Source organism: Macaca thibetana, chromosome 2 (assembly GCF_024542745.1).
Source record: "Macaca thibetana thibetana isolate TM-01 chromosome 2, ASM2454274v1, whole genome shotgun sequence".
In the NCBI taxonomy this organism is placed as follows: Eukaryota; Metazoa; Chordata; class Mammalia; order Primates; family Cercopithecidae; genus Macaca; species Macaca thibetana.
The window spans coordinates 31,036,459-31,055,659 of NC_065579.1; the positions used below are offsets into that span (position 1 = coordinate 31,036,459).

Here is a 19,201-nt window from a genome sequence, read left to right on the forward strand (position 1 = left end):
TCCAGCCTCAATGTCTATGCACTCATTGTTCCCTCTGCAGGGAATGCCCTTGCCACAGAAATGCACCTGGCTAGCTCCCTCCCCTCCCATTGATGCCATCTTGACTCTGATGCCCTCTTCACAGCAGTGCCCTGACAGCCCCATCTTGTCTAATTAGAACTCTCACTTCCTGTCCATAATTCTCCTTACTGCTTCCCTGCCTTGCTTTTTCCATAATACTTATTGCCTTACTCTACTGCTTGGTTTATTGTCTGTCTCTTCCACTAAATGTAAACTTCACGAGGGCAGGAATTTTTGTCTTCTGATCAATGCTGAATCCTCAGAGCCTAGAACAGTGCCAGGTACAGAGTAAGGGCTCCATAACCATCTGTTGAATGCAATTAAAGTAATGTAATTAAAGTAAAATGTGAAAGTCTCCCCTTTAATCTCACAGCTGCCCCCTAAACAACGAGTTTTGTCTTTTTCTTGGCATTATATGTATATTACAAATAGTTATCTTATTTTACTTTTAATGTAAATACAATCAAGCAATCTATATTGTTCTTTGGTTTCCCTTTTTCTTCACGAAAAGTTATGTCTTAGTGATCTTTCCATGTCAGCATATATAGATCTACCACATGATGACAGGGTATTTAAAAACAAAAATCCCCAGATGGCATACGGTAATTAATGTGGTAATAGCAGAATTCTTCATCTGGTTGAATCTTACATTTCTCAACTTCAGAGAAGTCATCATGGTATCTTGAACAGAATAGGCCTTTGGACATTACCAAGGCAAGACACAAAGGACTCCCAAAGGCAATAAATCTGGGCTTGAGAAGCTGCTAAACTTTGTCCACATCACTTTTAGTTTGTTCTATGTGTCTAAAAATACATGTTTAAGATGTCTTGGAGGTAAGGCATGTAGCATGAGTGAAGAACAATTCTGGCCAGGCATGGTGGCTCATGCCTGTAATCCCAGCACTTTGGGAGGCCAAGGCAGGCAGATCACTTCAGGTCAGGAGTACATGGTGAAACCTTGTCTCTACTACAAATACAAAAAAATTGGCTGGGCATGGTAGTGGGCACCTGTAAACCCAGCTACTTGGGAGGCTGAGGCATAAGAATTGCTTGAACCCAGGAGGCGGAAGTTGCAGTGAGCCAAGACTGTGCCATTACACTCCAGCCTGGGCAACAAGAACAAAACTCTGTCTCAAAAAAAAAAAAAAAAAAAAAAATCTGAAAGAGGTGGGGGTGTTTGTTGTAGTAGTGTTCATATTTCATAGATTCAAAAGACTTGAAAAGAGCAAAGGTTACTTAAAACACTGCCACCCACTGACACAGGGTGTCTGGTTTTGAAGACTCCTTCCACAAAGCTGGCTTTGCAATGTTTTCAGCTGAACAACTCAAATGTCATTTGATTTCACACATTCTGGTTTGAATTTTTTTAACTTATTCTATTTGGTTTTCATCTTCAAAGAGTTTTTAACAACCTTAGGTCAAAATATTTAAGGTTCTTACTTAGTAATCTTTAAAAGATGTAACTAAGGGCAGTGGCTGGATCCCAGCGGCTCTTGCTGCGAGTCTGGCGCGACCATGCTTTTTCTGGCTGAGCCTGTGGCTTACCTGGGATTGGAACAGAGGCCACAGCAGCCAGGAAAAGAATGATGGCAGCTCCAAATGCCAGAACCGCGCCCCAGCTGTGCTCAAGCCCTGGCTAATCACCATACTTTCTGTATGACCACAAAAGATGTTCTAGTTTTTAATATATTAAAAATATTTCAAGACACATCTGTTAGTGCTACATTTTAGGAGCCAAAATTAGCAAGTACAAGTCATTGCTTTTATTTAGACGTAGGGGCGAAACAACAGGGATTCTACATCTGGCTAATGTTTTCAAAGTCCTTTTGTCCAACTATCTATTAGAGAAAAACAGTTGTCTTACTTCTGAGGTGAGGGATCCAGTGTGGCAGCTAAGACTTCCCCTGCCCTCTGCCACCTGTGTAATGGCCACATGCTTGGGTGTTGAAGAGAGCAAAGATTAGCACTTGCCATTTCCTGGGGGCCCGCAGGCACTTTTCTTCCAAATCACATGCAGTGTGAGCGAGGAGAAGAAGGAGGGTACTCATACCATTATGGGAGTCTGAGGCACGAAAATACTCCTCATTCCTGGCTTTCTTATCTATTTGGGAACACAGAGAGGAACCCAGCAGAATTTAGGTACCTTCACTGATACCACCTGCTCCACAAAGACAGGATGCAGGGGAAGAGCTATTACCATTCCCGTTTCATAAAAAGGACACTGAGTTTAGAGAGATTACAGGTAGAGTCTGAACAGCAAATCACACTGAAACACACACCCCTTTCTCTCTGGTGTGTTTGTTTTATTTTCCTGTTGGATAAACTAAACTGTGAGGCCAAAACTATAGAGAGTTGAACCCCACAGACCGCATACCATATTTTAAAGCAAGCAAGTTGAAATGTCCACTACATTTTTCATGTACCCAGCACATCAAAAACTGTGTAGACAATTCACTCTTCCTGTAATTAAAAGCAGAAACAGAAATATGGATTTCCAATGTGTGTTTGTTGAATGAGGAAATGAGTGAACAAAAGAATGAAACGGGTGTGGTGGCTCACACCTGTAATCCCAGCACTTTCGGAGGCCGAAGTGGGCAGATCACCTGAAGTCAGGAGTTTGAGACCAGCCTGGCCAACATGATGAAACCCATCTCTACTAAAAATACAAAAATTAGCTGGGCACGGGGGCGGGCGACTATAATCTCAGCTACTCGGGAGGCTGAGGCAGGAGAATCACTTGAACCCAGGAGGTGAAGGTTGCCGTGAGCCAAGACCACACACTGCACTCCAGCCTGGGGGACACAGCAAGACTCTGTCTGGGGGGAGGGGGGAAAAAAAAGAATGAATGGATTGTAGGAGTCTTGGCTACGGATTCTAAATCGCCTCTCATGATTATACGTTGACAGTTCTCCTTTCAAGAGCTCTTTTGAGGCTGGCTGAGATTGTGGCACATTCATTAGAATTAAGGAAGGCCTCCTAGCTTGGTCAGGCCCATTTCCCACTGAAGTCTCAACAAACCTTATGGTTGAAAAAAGACTCCCTGATCATCAGAGTCACCTAAACCTAGAGCAACAGCACACAGGCTGTTGTACAGGATGTTAGGCTCATTCTAAGAGTGAGTGATGTCTGTCCTTTTGGCTTCCTGTATGTGCACTCACATGTTTGATGGGCATGGAACATGAGCTGCAAATCGGCTTGTCTCCCCACAGCAGGAAGACCGCCTTCCCTCCACCCTGACTTCCACCCCAAAGGGTGCAAAGAAGCTGCCGGAGGGGGATAAGGGGTTCTGTGCAGGAGCAGAAAGGAGAGCCCTCTAAGCACAGCTCCTGCCCTTGGTTTTTTCTGGATCCAAAGAGATGTTTCTGTGGTTCGAGGCAGTGTCTGGATGATGCAAGGACAGTGGGCTGCACGGATCTGACTATCCGTGTGGCTTCCTTTGCCTGCCACACCTTTTGCCTATATTTGGGCTGTCATCACTTTTACAGTTAGTCTCCAATTTTCCCAAGGCTGTGCTCAGAGGTTTGTACAAAAGTTAGTAATTTTACATATAATATTCAATTTTTTAAATTCAGAATGAATGCCTTCCTCCTTATAAACAATTTTACGTTTCCTTCACCAAAGACAGAGAGTTGGGGGCTCCTCAGCAGCACCACGGAGGAGACGGTGTCTGAGTTGGGGAAACTCAGGGCAGGAAAGGATGGCGGCAGGCCCAGGGGCTGATTCTGCCTGCCACAGAGGAGTGACCGTGACTCCAACACATGGCACCTCTGGAGCCCAAACATTTAGCAGAATGATTTCTATGCTACAAAGCGTTCTAGGTTCTGACTTTGACTGCATGTCCCTCTGCTACAGACCTGGCCATGGGAAGGGCTAAAGTCCACCATGCAGTACGACAGTGGCCTCGTCTGGCACAGAGCTGGCAACTCTGGTGGCAGAGGTAGGGTGAGCGTTCAGGAGCAGCCTTTGGAATCTCCAGACAGTGGAGGTGAGCCATGACCTAAGCACAGAAGGTTGGGTGTCAGCAGAGGGTTCCAGGCAGTGACCAGGGCCAGAGGGCAGGGGAGGGTGGCCCAGCTGTGTAGAGAGAGGACGCAGAGAGCGAGGGGACACTGAGAGGCAAGTGGGGCTGGGCCATGGGTGTAAGAGCCCTTGGAAACACCAGGGAAAATAGCGCGCACGTAAGCACGTCCTTCGCACTATTAATCTTCCAAGCACACCATTTACACAGTCAAACATTAGCTGAGTAATCACAAACTCCACATGAGTGGGGTCCCAATATTGGAGGTTTTACTGTGTTTCAAATGGACCAGAAAGAACAGCCTGCCTAATGACAAATGCTACTGTAGTTTGATTTTCTGAGCCATTATGAGGCATTTTCACACACTAAATAGAGAAATGGCTTTCAGTCAATTATAGCTTTTCAGGAAAAGAGACAACATAATATTCTACCTATAATAAATAAAAACAACTAAAAGATATGAGCCTCAATAAAAGGATTCATACATCAACTATCATGGTAACTTCAAAAAGGAAACAAATGCCAGTCTTTTAAGTCTTCAAGATAAGCACTGTACCTCAGGTGAAAATGAAGAAAATCAAGACAAATGTCTTACCAGATGCAAAAACCATCTGTTTTATTGATTTATTTTTTTGGCAGAAGTCTTAGGTTCCTAAAGAGAATGAATCTCTAATTACTTTCAGGTTTATTGATAGTCTTGTTTCTGATGGTAAAGGGGCACAGGTCAGGAGAGCTAGCCTGGCAGCCATTCATCTGGAAAACATCTTGGGCTGTAACAAGCTTATTTCAAGTCCAAGATATGATATAGATACTATAAAAAAAGCCCAGCCATCCCAGCCACCCCAGTGAGATCCAGCCATGTGAGTGCCTTCTTGGATGTTCCAGGCCAAGCTGAGTTCCCAGCAGAAGAAAATCTCTTAAGTGATCCCAGCTAACACTGTATGGAGCAGGAAAACCATCTGGCTGAGCCCAGCTAACCCACAGAATCACAAGAAATAAGAAGTCGTTGTTTTAAGCCACTAGTTTTGTAGTGGTTTGTTATACAGCAATAGACAACTGAAACAGTCACCAAAAGGAGCCAGATTTTGTGCTATCTGACAATACCTTCCTGGACAAAGTGGATTAAAGCAGGGAAAGAACCTGATCCAAGGACACTTAATACAAGAGGAGGTTTATCAGGACCACTGGTCTGGAGCTAAAAGGCTAGGCTGAGGTAGGAAATACAAATAGATTGAGTACTTGAAATAAATGCTGAGAAGGTATGGTAAAGAACAGATCAAGGCCAGAAAAAGTTATAAAGCCGTAGAAACTCTGAGTGAACAGAATGAGCCAGCCAGCAGAAGCAGCAGAATGGAGAAGAGGCGGAAAGATAAGCAGAAAGACCCCGTTCCACAGAGAGGATCAGCTACCTTGGGGCCGCCAGGTTTTCGGACAGCTTGCTATTGTCATGAGGCTGGACTGCAGTTTCCGGTCTCCAAGTTCCCTGAGGTCCCTGTCCCTCTCATGATCCCTTGTGTCAGCCAGCATCTGTGGCCACTCCTCTGTGAGCTGGCCAGAGAGAGTTTCTACTCTTGGTAACCAAAACAGACCAATGAAAACAGGACTCTTCTAGTATGAGATTCTACCATTTTAGGAGTGGCAATCAATCGACACAGTGAAAATTACACCAGTACAGTGAATATTTTGGCAACTGGAAAATAAAGGTAGAGGAAGTCTTGATTAAGCTGGTGGATTGAAAATGCATTACAGAATTTCCATTCCACATTCCTGATGAAATGAGCAAAAATAAAGCCAAGCAAAAAGCCACAAACAGCAACCAAACTAAAAAAAGGGTATAACATCATTCTATAAACTAAAACTCATAGAAGTCATGTTGGCAAGTCATAAAAGTCCTGAAAGTTCTATCTCAAATACAACCAAACCAGAGAGATGAAAACTAAGCGAACATTCTCTCTGTTTCATGGAGTAGCAGATGGGGCAGAGGGTGGGAAGAAAGAAATGACCCAGGAAAAGTTGGAAATGTGGCTGGCATACAATTAGAAAACCAGACAGAATGCAGAAAACAATGACTTTCAGATAGTACAACACAGTGATCCTGAGAGAAGAAATACAAACAATTGTGTCCAGCTTACTGCTTGCAGTTTCCAGGTGCAGTGCAGGAAAGGGGAACTCAAACAGAGCCCAGCATTTCCACTGGGGTGAGAAGACACAGTGTGGAGTTCAGGGAGTCGACAGTGGCTAGAATATGAGGGGCTGAGAAGCAGAGAGGAAGGAGTTGGAAAACAGCTATTGTGAATATATGACATATCTTCAAGAAGGTAGAGGATATGACTAGCATGAACAGAAACATGAGAAATTTGAAATTAAAAATAAAACTGAATAGGATTAATGGCACATTAGATATTACAGAAGACAGAAGTATTGCTTGAAAATATAGCAATATTGCTTGAAGCCATAGAAATAAAAATATCAAGAATTAAAAAGGAAAACAAAAAGGAAATGGCTGAGTAAGGTAATTCCAACACATTGGGAGGCTGAGGTGAGAGGATTGTTTGAGGCCATGAGTTTGAAACCAACCTGGGGAACATGGCAAAACTAGTCTCAACAAAAAATGTACAGATTATCCAGGCATGGTAGCATGTGCCTGTGGTCCCAGCTACTCAGGAGGCTGAGATGAGAGGATCATTTCAGCTCAGAAGGTTGAGGCTGCAATGAGTAGTGTTCGTGCTACTGCACTCCAGCCTGGGCAAGAGTGAGATCCTGTCTCAAAAAAAAAATTTTTTTAAACCACAGAAAATATTTAAAAACTAATGAATAAGCATCTGTGATTATGGGATAATAATATCAAGCAGTATATTTATACATATAATTGGAGTTAGAGAAGGAGATGGTAGAAAGGGTAAGAGAGAAAAACATTTCAGGAAAGAATCACCAAAAAGTTTCCAAATTTGTTAAAAACTATAAATTCACATATCTAAAAATCTCAACGAACCCCAAGCAGAAGAAACATAAAGAAAACCACATCAGAGCCTGTCATATATTTTTAAAAACTCATATACACACAAAGATGCTCAACCTCCATCCACTTACTAGAATGACAAAACTGACAATTCCAAGTGTCGACAAGGATGTGGTGCAACTGAAACCCTTGTAACACTGCTGAGGAAATGCAAAATGGAACATCAGTTTTTTTTTTTAAAGCACTATGGCAGTTTCTTATCAAGTCTCACATACATTTACTATGTGACCCAGCAATCACACTCTCATTTACCTAAGAAGAATAAAAACATGTCCATACAAAGACTGATATGTCAATGTTCATTGAAGGTTTATTTATAATAGCTAAAAATTGGAAACAACACAAATGTCCACAAATTGGTACATGTATAAACAAAATGTGTTATATCCATAAAACAGAATAATATTTAGCAATAAAAAGGACTGGAGTACTGAAACCTACATTAACTTGTATGACTCAAAGCACTATGCTACATGAAAGAAGCCAGGCAGAAAAGACTGGATGCCATGGAATTCCATTTATATGACATTCTGGAACAGGTAAAACTATAGAGACAGAAATAAGATAAGTGGTTGCCAACATAAAAGATTTTACTACAAAGGGGCACAATGCAATTTGGGGGAGCAGGGTGACACCTATCATCATTGTGCTGGGGGTTGCATGACTCCAGACATAGTTTATTTTATCACACTTCACAAATACTGCATTTTTTTTTTTTTTTTAAACAAATTGAAGGTTTGTGGCAACCTTGCATCAAGCAAGTTTACAGTGTCATTTTTCCAACAGCATGTGTTCACTTTGTGTCTCTGTGTCACACTTTGGTAATTCTTGCAATATTTCAAACTTTTTCATTATTATTATATCAGTTATGGTGATTTGTGATTGGTGGTCTTTGATGCTACTATTGTAATTGATTTGGGGCACTATAAGGTGTGCTCTTCCTTATAAGACAGCAAACTTAATTGGTAAATGTTGTGTGTGTTCTGACTGTTCCACTGGCCACTCTCCATCTCTCTCTGTCTCTTTGGGCCTCCCTAATGACATGAAAAGTCCCTGAGACATAACAATATGAAGATTAGGCCAAAAAAAATAACCCTAGAAAGGCCTCCAAGTGTTCAAGTGAAAAGAAGAGTTGCACTTGAAATAAAAAACTAGAAATAATGAAGCTTACTGAGGAAGGCCAAGTTCAAGTCAAAAGCCAAGATGAGCAAAAAGCTAGGCCTCTTGCACCAAACATTTATCCAAGTTGTTAATGCAAAGGAAAAGCTTGTGAAGGAAATTTAAAGTGCTGTTCTACTGAACTCATGAATGATGAGAAAGCTAAACTGCCTTATTGCTGATATGCAGAAAGTCTAAGTGGTCTCAATAGGAGATCAAACCAGCCACAACATTCTCTTAAGCCAAAGCCTATTCCAGAGCAAGGCCGTAACTCTCTTCAATTCTATGAAGGCTAAGAGAGGTAAGAAAGTTGCAGAAGAAAAGCTAGAGGCTAGCAGTGGTTGGGTCATAGGTTTAAGGAAATAAGCCATCTCCATCACATCAAAGTGCAATGCAAACAGCAAGTGGTGATGTAGAAGGTGCAGTGAGCTACCCAGAAGATTTAGCCAAGATCATTGATGAAGGTGGCTGTACTAAACATCAGATTTTCAGTGTAGATGAAACAGCCTTCTATTGAAAGACGATGCCATCTAGGGCTTTCATGGCTCAAAAGGAGAAGTCAATGCTTGACTTCAAGGGTTCAAAGGACAGTTTGATATTCTTGTTAGGGAATAATGCAGTTGGTGGCTGTAAGTAGCAGCTGATGCTCATTGGCCATTCTGAAAATCCTAGGGTCCTTAAGAATTATGCTAAATTTACTCTGCCTGTGCTCTATAAATGGATCAATAAAGCCTAGATGACAACATACATGTTTACAACATGGTTTCCTGAATATTTTAAGCCCACAGCTGGGACTCAGTAAAAAAGGTCCCTTTCACAATATTACTGCCTACCAACAATGTACCTGGTCACCCAAGTGCTCTGATAGGGATGCACAAGGAGATTAATATTGTTTACATGCCTACTAATACAATATCCATTTTGCAGCCCATGGATCAAAGAGTAATTTTGACTTTCAAGTCTTATTATTTAAGAAATACATTTAGTAAGGCTATAGTTGTCATAGATTGTGATGCCTCTGATGAATCTGGGTAAAGTAAATTGAAGACCTTCTGGAAAGGATTCACCATTCTAAGATGCCATTAATAACATTCATGATTCATGGGAGAAGTCAGAATGTCAACATTAACAGGAGTTTGGAAGAAGCTGATTTTGGAGGAAGTTGATCCCAGCCCTCATGGTTGACTTGGAGGGGTTCACGACAACAGTGGGGAAAGTAAATGCAGATGTGATGAAAATAGCTAGATAACTAGAATTAGAAATAGAGCCTGAAGAGGTGACTCAATTGCTGCAATCTCATCATAAAACTGTAATGCATGAGGAGTTGCTTCTTATGAATGAGCAAAGAAAGTGGTTTCTTGAGATGGAATCTACTCCGGTGAAGATGCTGTGAACATTGCTGTAATTACAGCAAAGGAGTTGGAATATTACATACACTTAATTGATAAAGGAATGGCAGGGTTTGAGAAGACTAATTTTCAAAGAAGTTCTACTGTGGGTAAAATGCTACTGAACAGCATTGCACGTTACAGAGAAATCTGTGGTGAAAGAAAGAGTCCATCGGTGTAGCAAGCTCCATTGTTGTCTTATTTTAAGAAATTGCCACGAGCCACCCTAGCCTTCAGCAACCACCACCCTAATCAGTCATCACCCATTAACATCGAGGCAAGACCCTCCTCCAGCAAAAGGATTACAACTAGCTGAGGGCTTAGATGATTATTAGCATTTTTTAGCAATAAAGTATTTTTAAATTAAGCTATGTACATTGTTTTAGACAGAAATGCTATTGCACACTTAATAGACCATATTATAGTGTAAATATAACTTTTATATATACTGGGAAACCCAAAAAATCATGTGACTCACTTTATTGTGATGTTTGCTTTATTGCCATGGTCTGGAACTGAAAAAGCAGTCTCCAAGCTATGCCTTTACATACATTTGTCAAAACTCATAGGATTTTGTGCTCAAAATTGGTGAATTTTATTTTACAAACATTATGTCTCAAAGTTGACACACACAAAAGAATGATGTAGACTATCTAATGGAGGGAGGTTTGAAAGTTGGTTTCTAAATCAAAGAAGCAATTGGAGGCCTGAGGGAATGGATTACACCCTCTCCCCAGTTTGCAGCAGAAACCCTAGAACAGGACATTTTACAAACTCTGAGAAGAGAAAGCTGGGTCCAAGTATCATAAGAAGCCTGGCAATGACACCTGCTGGCTTTATTTCTTTTCCCTGCTATTCCTGTAGGCTGCAGGAAAGCATGGGTGCCTTCTCAGATCGATGGTGACAGTGAACCAATTTAAATACTGAACTTCAAGTGACATGGCAATTATAGTTTTAAGACCAAATATGAATACTTTTAACATGGACAATAAAAAAACCCAATATGCTCCATCTAGTAATATTAGAGAATGCTCATATTGTCATCTTTCTTTTTTTTTGAGACAGAGTCTCGCTTTGTCACCCAGGCTGGAGTGCAGTGGTGCGATCTTGGCTCACTGCAATCTCTGCCTCCTGGGTTCAAGTGATTCTCTTGCCTCAGCCTCCCAAGTAGCTGGGATTACAGGCACCCGCCACCACGCCCAACTAATTTTTGTATTTTCAGTAGAGACGGGGTTTCATCATGTTGGCCAGGCTGGTCTTGAACTCCTAACCTCAGATGATCCACCCAGCTTGGCCTTCCAAAGTGCTGGGATTACAGGCATGAGCTACCATGCCCAGCCCATATTGTCATCTTTCATAGCAGGTCAACCAACAATACTTATAACTAAAACATGTAGCTTTAAAAATACCCGACAAAATGACTTCTATTAACATTTTGCATAATCCCTTTTCTTAACCTCAAAGGGATCTTTTGGGAAATGGAAATAAATCTTTGTTATGGTAGAAATTGCTCACCAATTCATTTAGCATCTTTATGGTTAAGTAAAATGAAATTTAGTACTTAAAAAATATTAAAGAACAATTATATTAGAATTCTATTGGTCAGGTGCGATGGCTCATGCCTGTAATCCCAGCACTTTGGGAGGCTGAAGTGGGCAGATTACCTGAGGTCAGGAATTCGAAACTAGCCTGGCCAAGATGGTGAAACCCTGTCTCTACTAAACATACAAAAATCAGCTGGGCATGGTGGCGCATGCATATGGTTCCAGCTATTTGGGAGGCTGAGGCAGGAGAATCACTTGAACCCAGGAGACAGAGGTTGCAGTGAGCCGAGATTGTGCCACTGCACTCCAGCCTGGGTGACAGAGAGAGACTCCAACTCAAAAAAGAAAAAGAAAAAAAAGAATTATAACTACTGACATAACTTATTTCATAATATCTGAGACATTAGTGCTTGTGAGATGTGCCAGTATTTTATGTAGCACTAACAAAGAAAAATCATTGCCAATTTAACCAGGATATAATGCAAAGATGCCATGGACTATAAGATGTACGCTAATTTCAAAGATACCGAAAGTGTGAAAAAAAAGTATGACTTAGAATCAATAAAATATGTACTGATCCATCCAGACATATTCATATAGAAAGGTTCCTGGAATAAGGTCACCTACATCTAATAATGGTTATTTCTCAGAGGGATAATCTTGGGTCTTTTAAAAACATTTTTCTATTTTAAAAAAGATAAGATTTACAATAACAAATGAATGCTTTTTTTTCAAGAAAAAAAAAGACTGGAAGTAAGTATGCCAAGATGTTAATAGTAGATAATTTTGGGCGTGGCAGTTACAGATGACTTTATTTCTTCTTTGTTCATTTCTGAATTTTAAAAGAACCTTCAAAATAAAAAAACTAAACAAAGCAAGTAAAGATTCATAAAAACTGGGACAGACATCCTTTAATGAAAGGACAGTTTTAGTGGCAGGAACTCCTCTCAGGGTGATCAATGGTCCCAGTTTGCCCAGATTGTCCTGGTTTTAGCACTGAATGTCTTGTTCCTGGGATGGCTGGCCACCCTACCTCCTTATGGTTCAAATGACTATGGTGATGCATCAGGAAAGCTTTTGATTCTAGGACAATAATGATAAGGTTTGTTTTTAGTGTGCCTCAGAATCCCCCAAGAAACTTGTTAAATAAGCAGATCCCTTGGTTCCAAGCCTGGAGATTCTGGTCTGGGAAGGCTGGGGTTAGGCTTAGGGGAGGGCATTTTTAAGCATCCCAGGTAATTCTCAAGCCTTGGCCTGTTTCAGAGCTCCTTCAGCAGTCTTCCTGGCTTCCTCCTTCACTTCCTCTTCTCTGCATTTCCGGGGTCATCTGAAACCCTCCCTAAGCATTTGTGCCACTGGGAGCCTCCCGCTGTGTGTTTACTGCTGGCCATCTGCCTGGAGCACTGCCACCTCTCCAAGTTCACTGCAAAGAAAAAGTGATGGGAGGAACTCAACAGATCCCATGCCCTCCTGCCAGGAAAATACTGGTAGCTCAACTCAGACCTAAATTCATGTTCAAGATTCCCTGTCAGCACTCATTCTTCTAAAGAAAGTTTAAACCAGTGACATACAGGAATGAAAAAAGCCCCCCATTCTACAGAAATGACACACAGATCTTTCCAATTCTTCCTCATCCCTCACTTACGTTCTACCATCCTCAAACACCATCTGTAGCAAATATTATCCTGGAAATTAAAAAAAGACCTATTACCCCATCCTATACATTTACTTCCATATGAACATAAGTCTGAGGTGTTAATTCTCTCTCCTGGACACAATTCAAAAGAAAGTAGGTTTCTTCAGTGTATCTATTTGGTCCAATTACTTCTAAAATATGGCACACTGCTTTATGTCAGCTGTTTTTCATTAATATGTACATCAGGCTCCCATTTTTGGTGGCTCTCGGCCCAGTGCTTCTCAAACTTTAATGTGCCTAAGAATCACCTGGGGATCTTTTAAAAATGTAGGTTCTGAATCAGCAGGACCAGGGTGGGGCTTGAGATTCTCAATTTCTAACAAGTTCCCCCCTGAGGCCTTGGCTGCTGGTTCCCGGACCGCACAGGAGTAGCAAGGGTACTTGACAGGCCAAAGTTTGGTCCCTATGTCTTTATTTGCCTCTAATAAAATTAAAACAAAGTGATCATTTGTTCCTACCACAGGGCTTAATCTGCTGTGCTGTATTTTCTGAGTTTACAGGAAATTTGTAGTGTGCCCCCCACCTCTGACCAGGAGTGAATCAGCAAATTATAAAGCCAAATCCTTTTTCGTTGTAAATTCTTACGTCTGCTGTTTATTGATCTGCAAACAATCAGGGTTAAATTCTAAGCAAAATAGGTATATAAGAAAAGTACATAAGTAAAGAGGGAAATGTCTGAAGAAGTCAAGAAAATGATCTTAATTATAAAAATAAGTAGAGGTTTAACATGAGAAAAATGCAAATGGCGACTAGCTTTGGAAGAGACTTTTTATTACATCAAATCTGAAAATTATTGTCAGCTCCAGGGATGCAGCTTTTAACTTGAGGGGGAATGAGGAAATTTAAAATGGCAGCTGTGATAATGTCTTTACGGTCTTGAATCTGTTGGGGCTCAGAAAACAATACCCCAAAAGATGACACTGACATGCTGACCTAAAGAAGCAGGCTCAAGGTTTCTCTGACCACCCCCACCACATATCTCTCAGTCCTCTCTCTCCCAAAGATGAGGCTGTTCAAATTCCCTTATCTAACTAGAAACTGAACCCACCACAGAGGAGCACAAATGCTTCTGATTTCCTCTCTGAAATTTCATTAACCAGAGAAGATTAAAATTTGTATTACAGAAGAAGAGACAGAAAATTTAACACCACAACTACAGCACAAAGAACTTCCTCCCAAACTATTTTTCCTTCTCAGACCATTCGATTCCCAAAGAGAATCATTTACTATCCCATTTCTGAGCACTGGGCCCATTCATTTCCCCTAAAATTCATTTACTACCCCTCAAAAACGGCCACATTTCCCCCATGTCCCTGCACTACGAAGAAGAGTTTGTAAGCATCATGATCACACTGGGTTGTTAGGTAATCATCCTCCTGTCATTCCCCATGCTTCTGCACCTTAAATAAATATAATATGTAGGTCTTTTTATGCCTGCTAATCTGTCAATTGTCAGTTCGTTTTCAAGGCAGCTTCAGAGGGTGAAAGGGAAGCCTTCCTTTCTTCCCTACAAATTCAGCTAAGGAGAAAGTTTGGAAGGCAAACACCAGAGAGTGATATTACATTTATTAATTGTCCAAGATCTGGAATGAAATAACTTCCGTGTTATTATTATTTATGCTCTGCGAATAACACTGAGAAGAACTATTGAAGTAAAACTCAAAAGTTTCGAGGTACATACACCGCATTATTTTTTAAATTATGTCATATTACATATAAAGTAGAAAATCAGCATGAGACACTGCACAGCAAAAGGCCAACAGTAACCGTCTCTGGATGATGGGATTGTGTTTACCTTTGATTATTGCTCTTTTGACATTTTTGACAATGAAAATATATTATTTTATAATAAAAATAAAAAAGTTAATTTTTAAAAACTGTTATGCCAAAATAGATATGCATAGAGATGGCATTTCCCTTCAAGAAATATTTCTTTAAATAACAGTTCTTTTATGTGTTTCCTTTGATTATGCGCCATATAATTCTTTTCTATTTATTTCTGGGATTATATGAACATTATAGCTATAATTATACTTTCAAGTGTTAAATGAAATTTGAGTAACTAGAATCTTTAAATTCTCAATCATTCCTCTGTAATCAATATTTTCTATTTTACATATAGCAACTGGCATTTATGAACTTTAAAATGTCTCAAGGATAAAATGACTAAGTGCTTTATCTATCAGAACCTACAATGTGCCAATCATAGAAGTTCCCCTGTTCTTCATCTGATTTACAATGCCAAACTGTTGTGCCTGCAGACTCTAGGAGGGCAGAGTTCTTCATGTGATTTATGCATCCATTCTACAATCTCAGTGGCTGACCATGTACCATGTAGGACATGTTATACTAAGAGAGGGAAGCGTGCTGTAGAAGACTGCAAAATCACCAGCATCAGAAACAACTCTGTAGATACCTTTAAGATGGTAATATTCCAGGTAAAGCTCTCCACTGCTTTTTGTAGCTTTCTTTCCTTCAAACCTTCCTTGGTGCCTATGCTGTGCAAGTGTTCATGGAATTCCATGGCTGAAAGAAATAAAAAAGACAAAGTATATTACCTCCCATCCAATCTGTGGTAATGAACTGGAAATATTTCTTTTTCCAGGTAAAGTTAAAATGATTCCAACCTCCAGTGGAATTTCATAAATGTGTCCATTCAAGAATGTAATAATGGGGACAAAACACTGAAAAATTATGGCAACAACAAGGCAGAAGGCATCTTCGAAGTCAGCAATTGTTCCTCATTGTTTTGAAGGGAAACAGGGCACCTATGATCACTGTTATTCTTATTTTAGAGAAGGGAAGCTCAACAAGCTTCAGAGATGGGAGACTGCGAGGGAGCAGAAAGAAGGGCTGGGACCAGCATCTGGATCTGGACTTTCAGAAGGCGGATTTCAGCTCCACTGAGGACACAGTGGAGACCAGGGATAGAAAGAATGCAAAGTAATGTATTTTCTGTCACAGAAAGGGTCAATCTGAGGTCAAAGACCAAGCCCACAGTACAACGAGGGGAGTGGAGAAAGACCCTGAACTCTAACTCTGCATTTATGCTACAACTCTACACCAGAATTTATATAATAAATAAATATTCCCTACTGCTGTTCAAAATAATTTCTGCAAGATCTATAGATCCTCCAATTCAAATTTAGTTCACAGGGTTTTTACATAAATTTAAAAATTTTATGCTTTTTTTCCATTAGATGGAAAAATCTTAATTCCTAATCACACCAATATAACTGCTAATAGTAAGACTGCTGAATCCAATTTAAACATTCTTAGCATTTTTTTTGTCCTTAAGGGTATATGTATTTGAGAATGTTCAGTGAAAAATATGATGTTCTAGGGTCAGCTGGAATAATTCTTTTCTCTCTGTGGTTATGTTACTGACAATGTACAATTAGGTCATGTGTTTCTTTTTTCTCATTTTACATGTATGTGGTGGGGGGAGTACTTTTTTTTTGATGTAATTTGTTTTATGGATTATGCCAAAACATACATAATTCCAAAGTTAAACTACACATCGAGGTGAATTCAGATAAGTCTTGCCTCAATTATGGTCTTCTCTACCTTGATCTTTCTTCCCTGTATATGTTCTTATTAGTTTTTTATTGTATTGTTTCTCTTTGTAAATGTAATCAAATGTGTACATATTATTCATAATCTTCCTTTCTTACAGGAAAGTAGCATACTATGTACAGTGTCCTGCACGTTGGTTATTTTCTTTTTCTCACACAGTTGCATAGTGGAGTTCACTCCATGTCAGCGTATAGAGCTCTTCCTCACTCTTTTCTGTAACAGTTACAGACTCCATTGTGTAGACGAATCAGCATTTATTTAACCAGTTCACTACTGAAGGACGTTGCATGGTTTAAAAACTTTTGCTATTACAAATAATTTGGCACTGTTGTAAATTTTACAAGACCTTTTGTACATTCTTTTGCACACTTTTACTCTTCAGTTGGGCATTCCGATTTCTAATTCCCTTTCTATGCAACACCATTTCAAAGCAACTCTTTATATGGTGATTGACAACAACTTTATTCCTTAGTGTCTTCAAATATCAAGCAAAAGCTGACACACATATCATAAATACAATAAATGGCCAATTTAGTCTTTTTACTTCTGTGTTTCTTTCTGTCACCTAACCAGGAGCTGTGGTCCTACTTCCTGTTATGCTAATAAGATATGGTAGCCTCACTGGTTTCGGGAAAGAACAGTAACTAGTGAGATTCATTCCACTCTCCAGGGAACTAACGCATGGACCACTCCCCTTTTCTCCAACTTCTCTTTTGCTGATGATGGTACCTGAGAACATCGCAACTTGGTTAACTGAATAAGCCCCCTCCACCCCAATGCCACATACACACTTTCCCCACTCTTCACCTCTAGGAGACTCCTTGGAGTGTGCTGCATGACTCAGATCCACCCATTGGGGCCCTAATGATAAGACTGATGTGCTTGGCTTTTCTAAGTTTTAATATTGGACTTCAAGAGTTCTGGATTTCCAAACAGGAATAATTAATACTCATTATGTTTCTGGCAGTCAGAAGCTACCATATTCTCACAAGTATCACTGAGGTTTGCAGAATGGAATCCATGACTGGAATTATAGGAAAGGAAAGAGACACAAGAGTGGGAGGGAGGGGGTAGCTCTCTATAAACAAGAAATATGACTCCATGGACTATAAGATGAATGGGAAAAGAAACTGGGAGGAAAAATGGAAGTGATATTAACTAAAGCAGGACCACATATTACAATTGCTTGACCGAATGTGGGCTCTTCACGATGGCTTTTTATGGCATTTCAAAACTGGCACAAGGTGTAACAATAATAGTAAGGGATTTTTCTAACATCAAGGTATCTGCATGGAAGCCTCATTATGCTAGAGGCAGACTGTTTATGGTGCCTTGCTGAACATTTGATCACCTGTAAGGTAATGAGGCAATGACAGGAACTGGTATGCTGGGCTTAATTCCAGCTCACATAATGTAAGTATGGAACAGCAGAAGAAGGGAATGCTGAGCTTAGACAAACAGCTACTCTTAAGAAAACAGCTTTCAGGCCAGGCGCGGTGGCTCACGCCTGTAATCCCAGCACTTTGGGAGGCCGAGGTGGGAGGATCACAAGGTCAGGAGATCGAGACCATCCTGGCTAACAAGGTGAAACCCCGTCTCTACTAAAAATACAAAAATTAGCCAAGTGTAGTGGCAGGTGCCTGTAATCCCACCTGCACGGGAGGCTGAGGCAGGAGAATGGTGTGAACCTGGGAGGTGGAGCTTGCAGTGAGCCGAGATCGTGCCATGGCACTCCAGCATGGGCGACAGAGCAAGACTCTTGTCTCAAAAAAAAAAAAAAAAAAAAAAAAAAAAAACACCTTTCAGAAACTTTAGAAAGTATGAGCCTAGGGGCCAGAGGCTCTTACAGAACAGGCTGCCTTGAGAAGGACTGGGGACTTGAAGACGAAACAGAGTTGAAAGGATAAAAAATGATATAGATAAGGAAGAAATGGGGAAACATTTAAAGAAACAAGTGTAGCTGCATACATGGCTGCTATCTAAAAAGCTCATATTTTACAAGTCTATGAAAAAAATGAGACCATTCTCCCTTATCTTACTCCTCTTAAAATACCTCTAGCCCAATAAAAGTTCACAGGGACATGCAAAATGTTTTATTAGTGAAGCTCTTTTAAAAAACAGGCAAAAAGGTAATAAATTGGACACTGGAAATACTAAGTTAAAAATAAAAAACTCAGACTATCAATCCCATTGTCATTTATTTAATTATTTGAGTTGCTGCATAATACATCTGTTTCTGTTAAATAAGTCTTTTTTGTATTTTTATTTTTTATTTTGAAACAGAGTCTCACTCTGTTGCCCAGGTGAGGGTGCAGTGGTGTGATCTCGGCTCACTGCCATCTCTGCCTCCTGGATTCAAGCAATTCTCCTGCCTCAGCCTCCCAAGTAGCTGGGATTACAGGCGCCTGCCACCACACAAGGCTAATTTTTGTATTTTTAGTAGAAATGGGGCTTCACTATGTTGGTCAGGCTGGTCTTTTAAACATTTCTGTGTTATTAACTTAGAAATGACTGATCTTTGCTAATCCACCAGAGTGGATTTTGCTAATCCTAATTTGAAGCATATATTGATTTTATTTTTTTAGGAAAAGGGTTCTCACCTTGACCTTTCGGGCCAGGGCAAGGACTAAGGATACACAACCAAGGGAATCGCAAGGCAACTTGCCAGGCACTTCACATATGCTGTACAAGAAATGCAGACAGAGGCTACAGCACTTTCCTAAGGAAGTGGCAAAGAAGGAT

At 40.4% G+C, this 19,201-nt stretch overlaps 1 protein-coding gene across 4 annotated transcripts in view; it reads right to left on the reverse strand.

Moving 5' to 3' along the window:
• Positions 1–19,201, reverse strand: part of PLCL2 (phospholipase C like 2) — a 324,082-nt gene that overhangs the window by 6,856 nt on the left and 298,025 nt on the right. For all 4 annotated transcript variants that reach the window (XM_050779546.1, XM_050779543.1, XM_050779542.1 and 1 more), the window contains exon 6: positions 15,300–15,409. In XM_050779546.1, the coding sequence (XP_050635503.1) occupies positions 15,300–15,409 (110 nt within the window). The remainder of the gene's footprint in view (positions 1–15,299; positions 15,410–19,201) is intronic.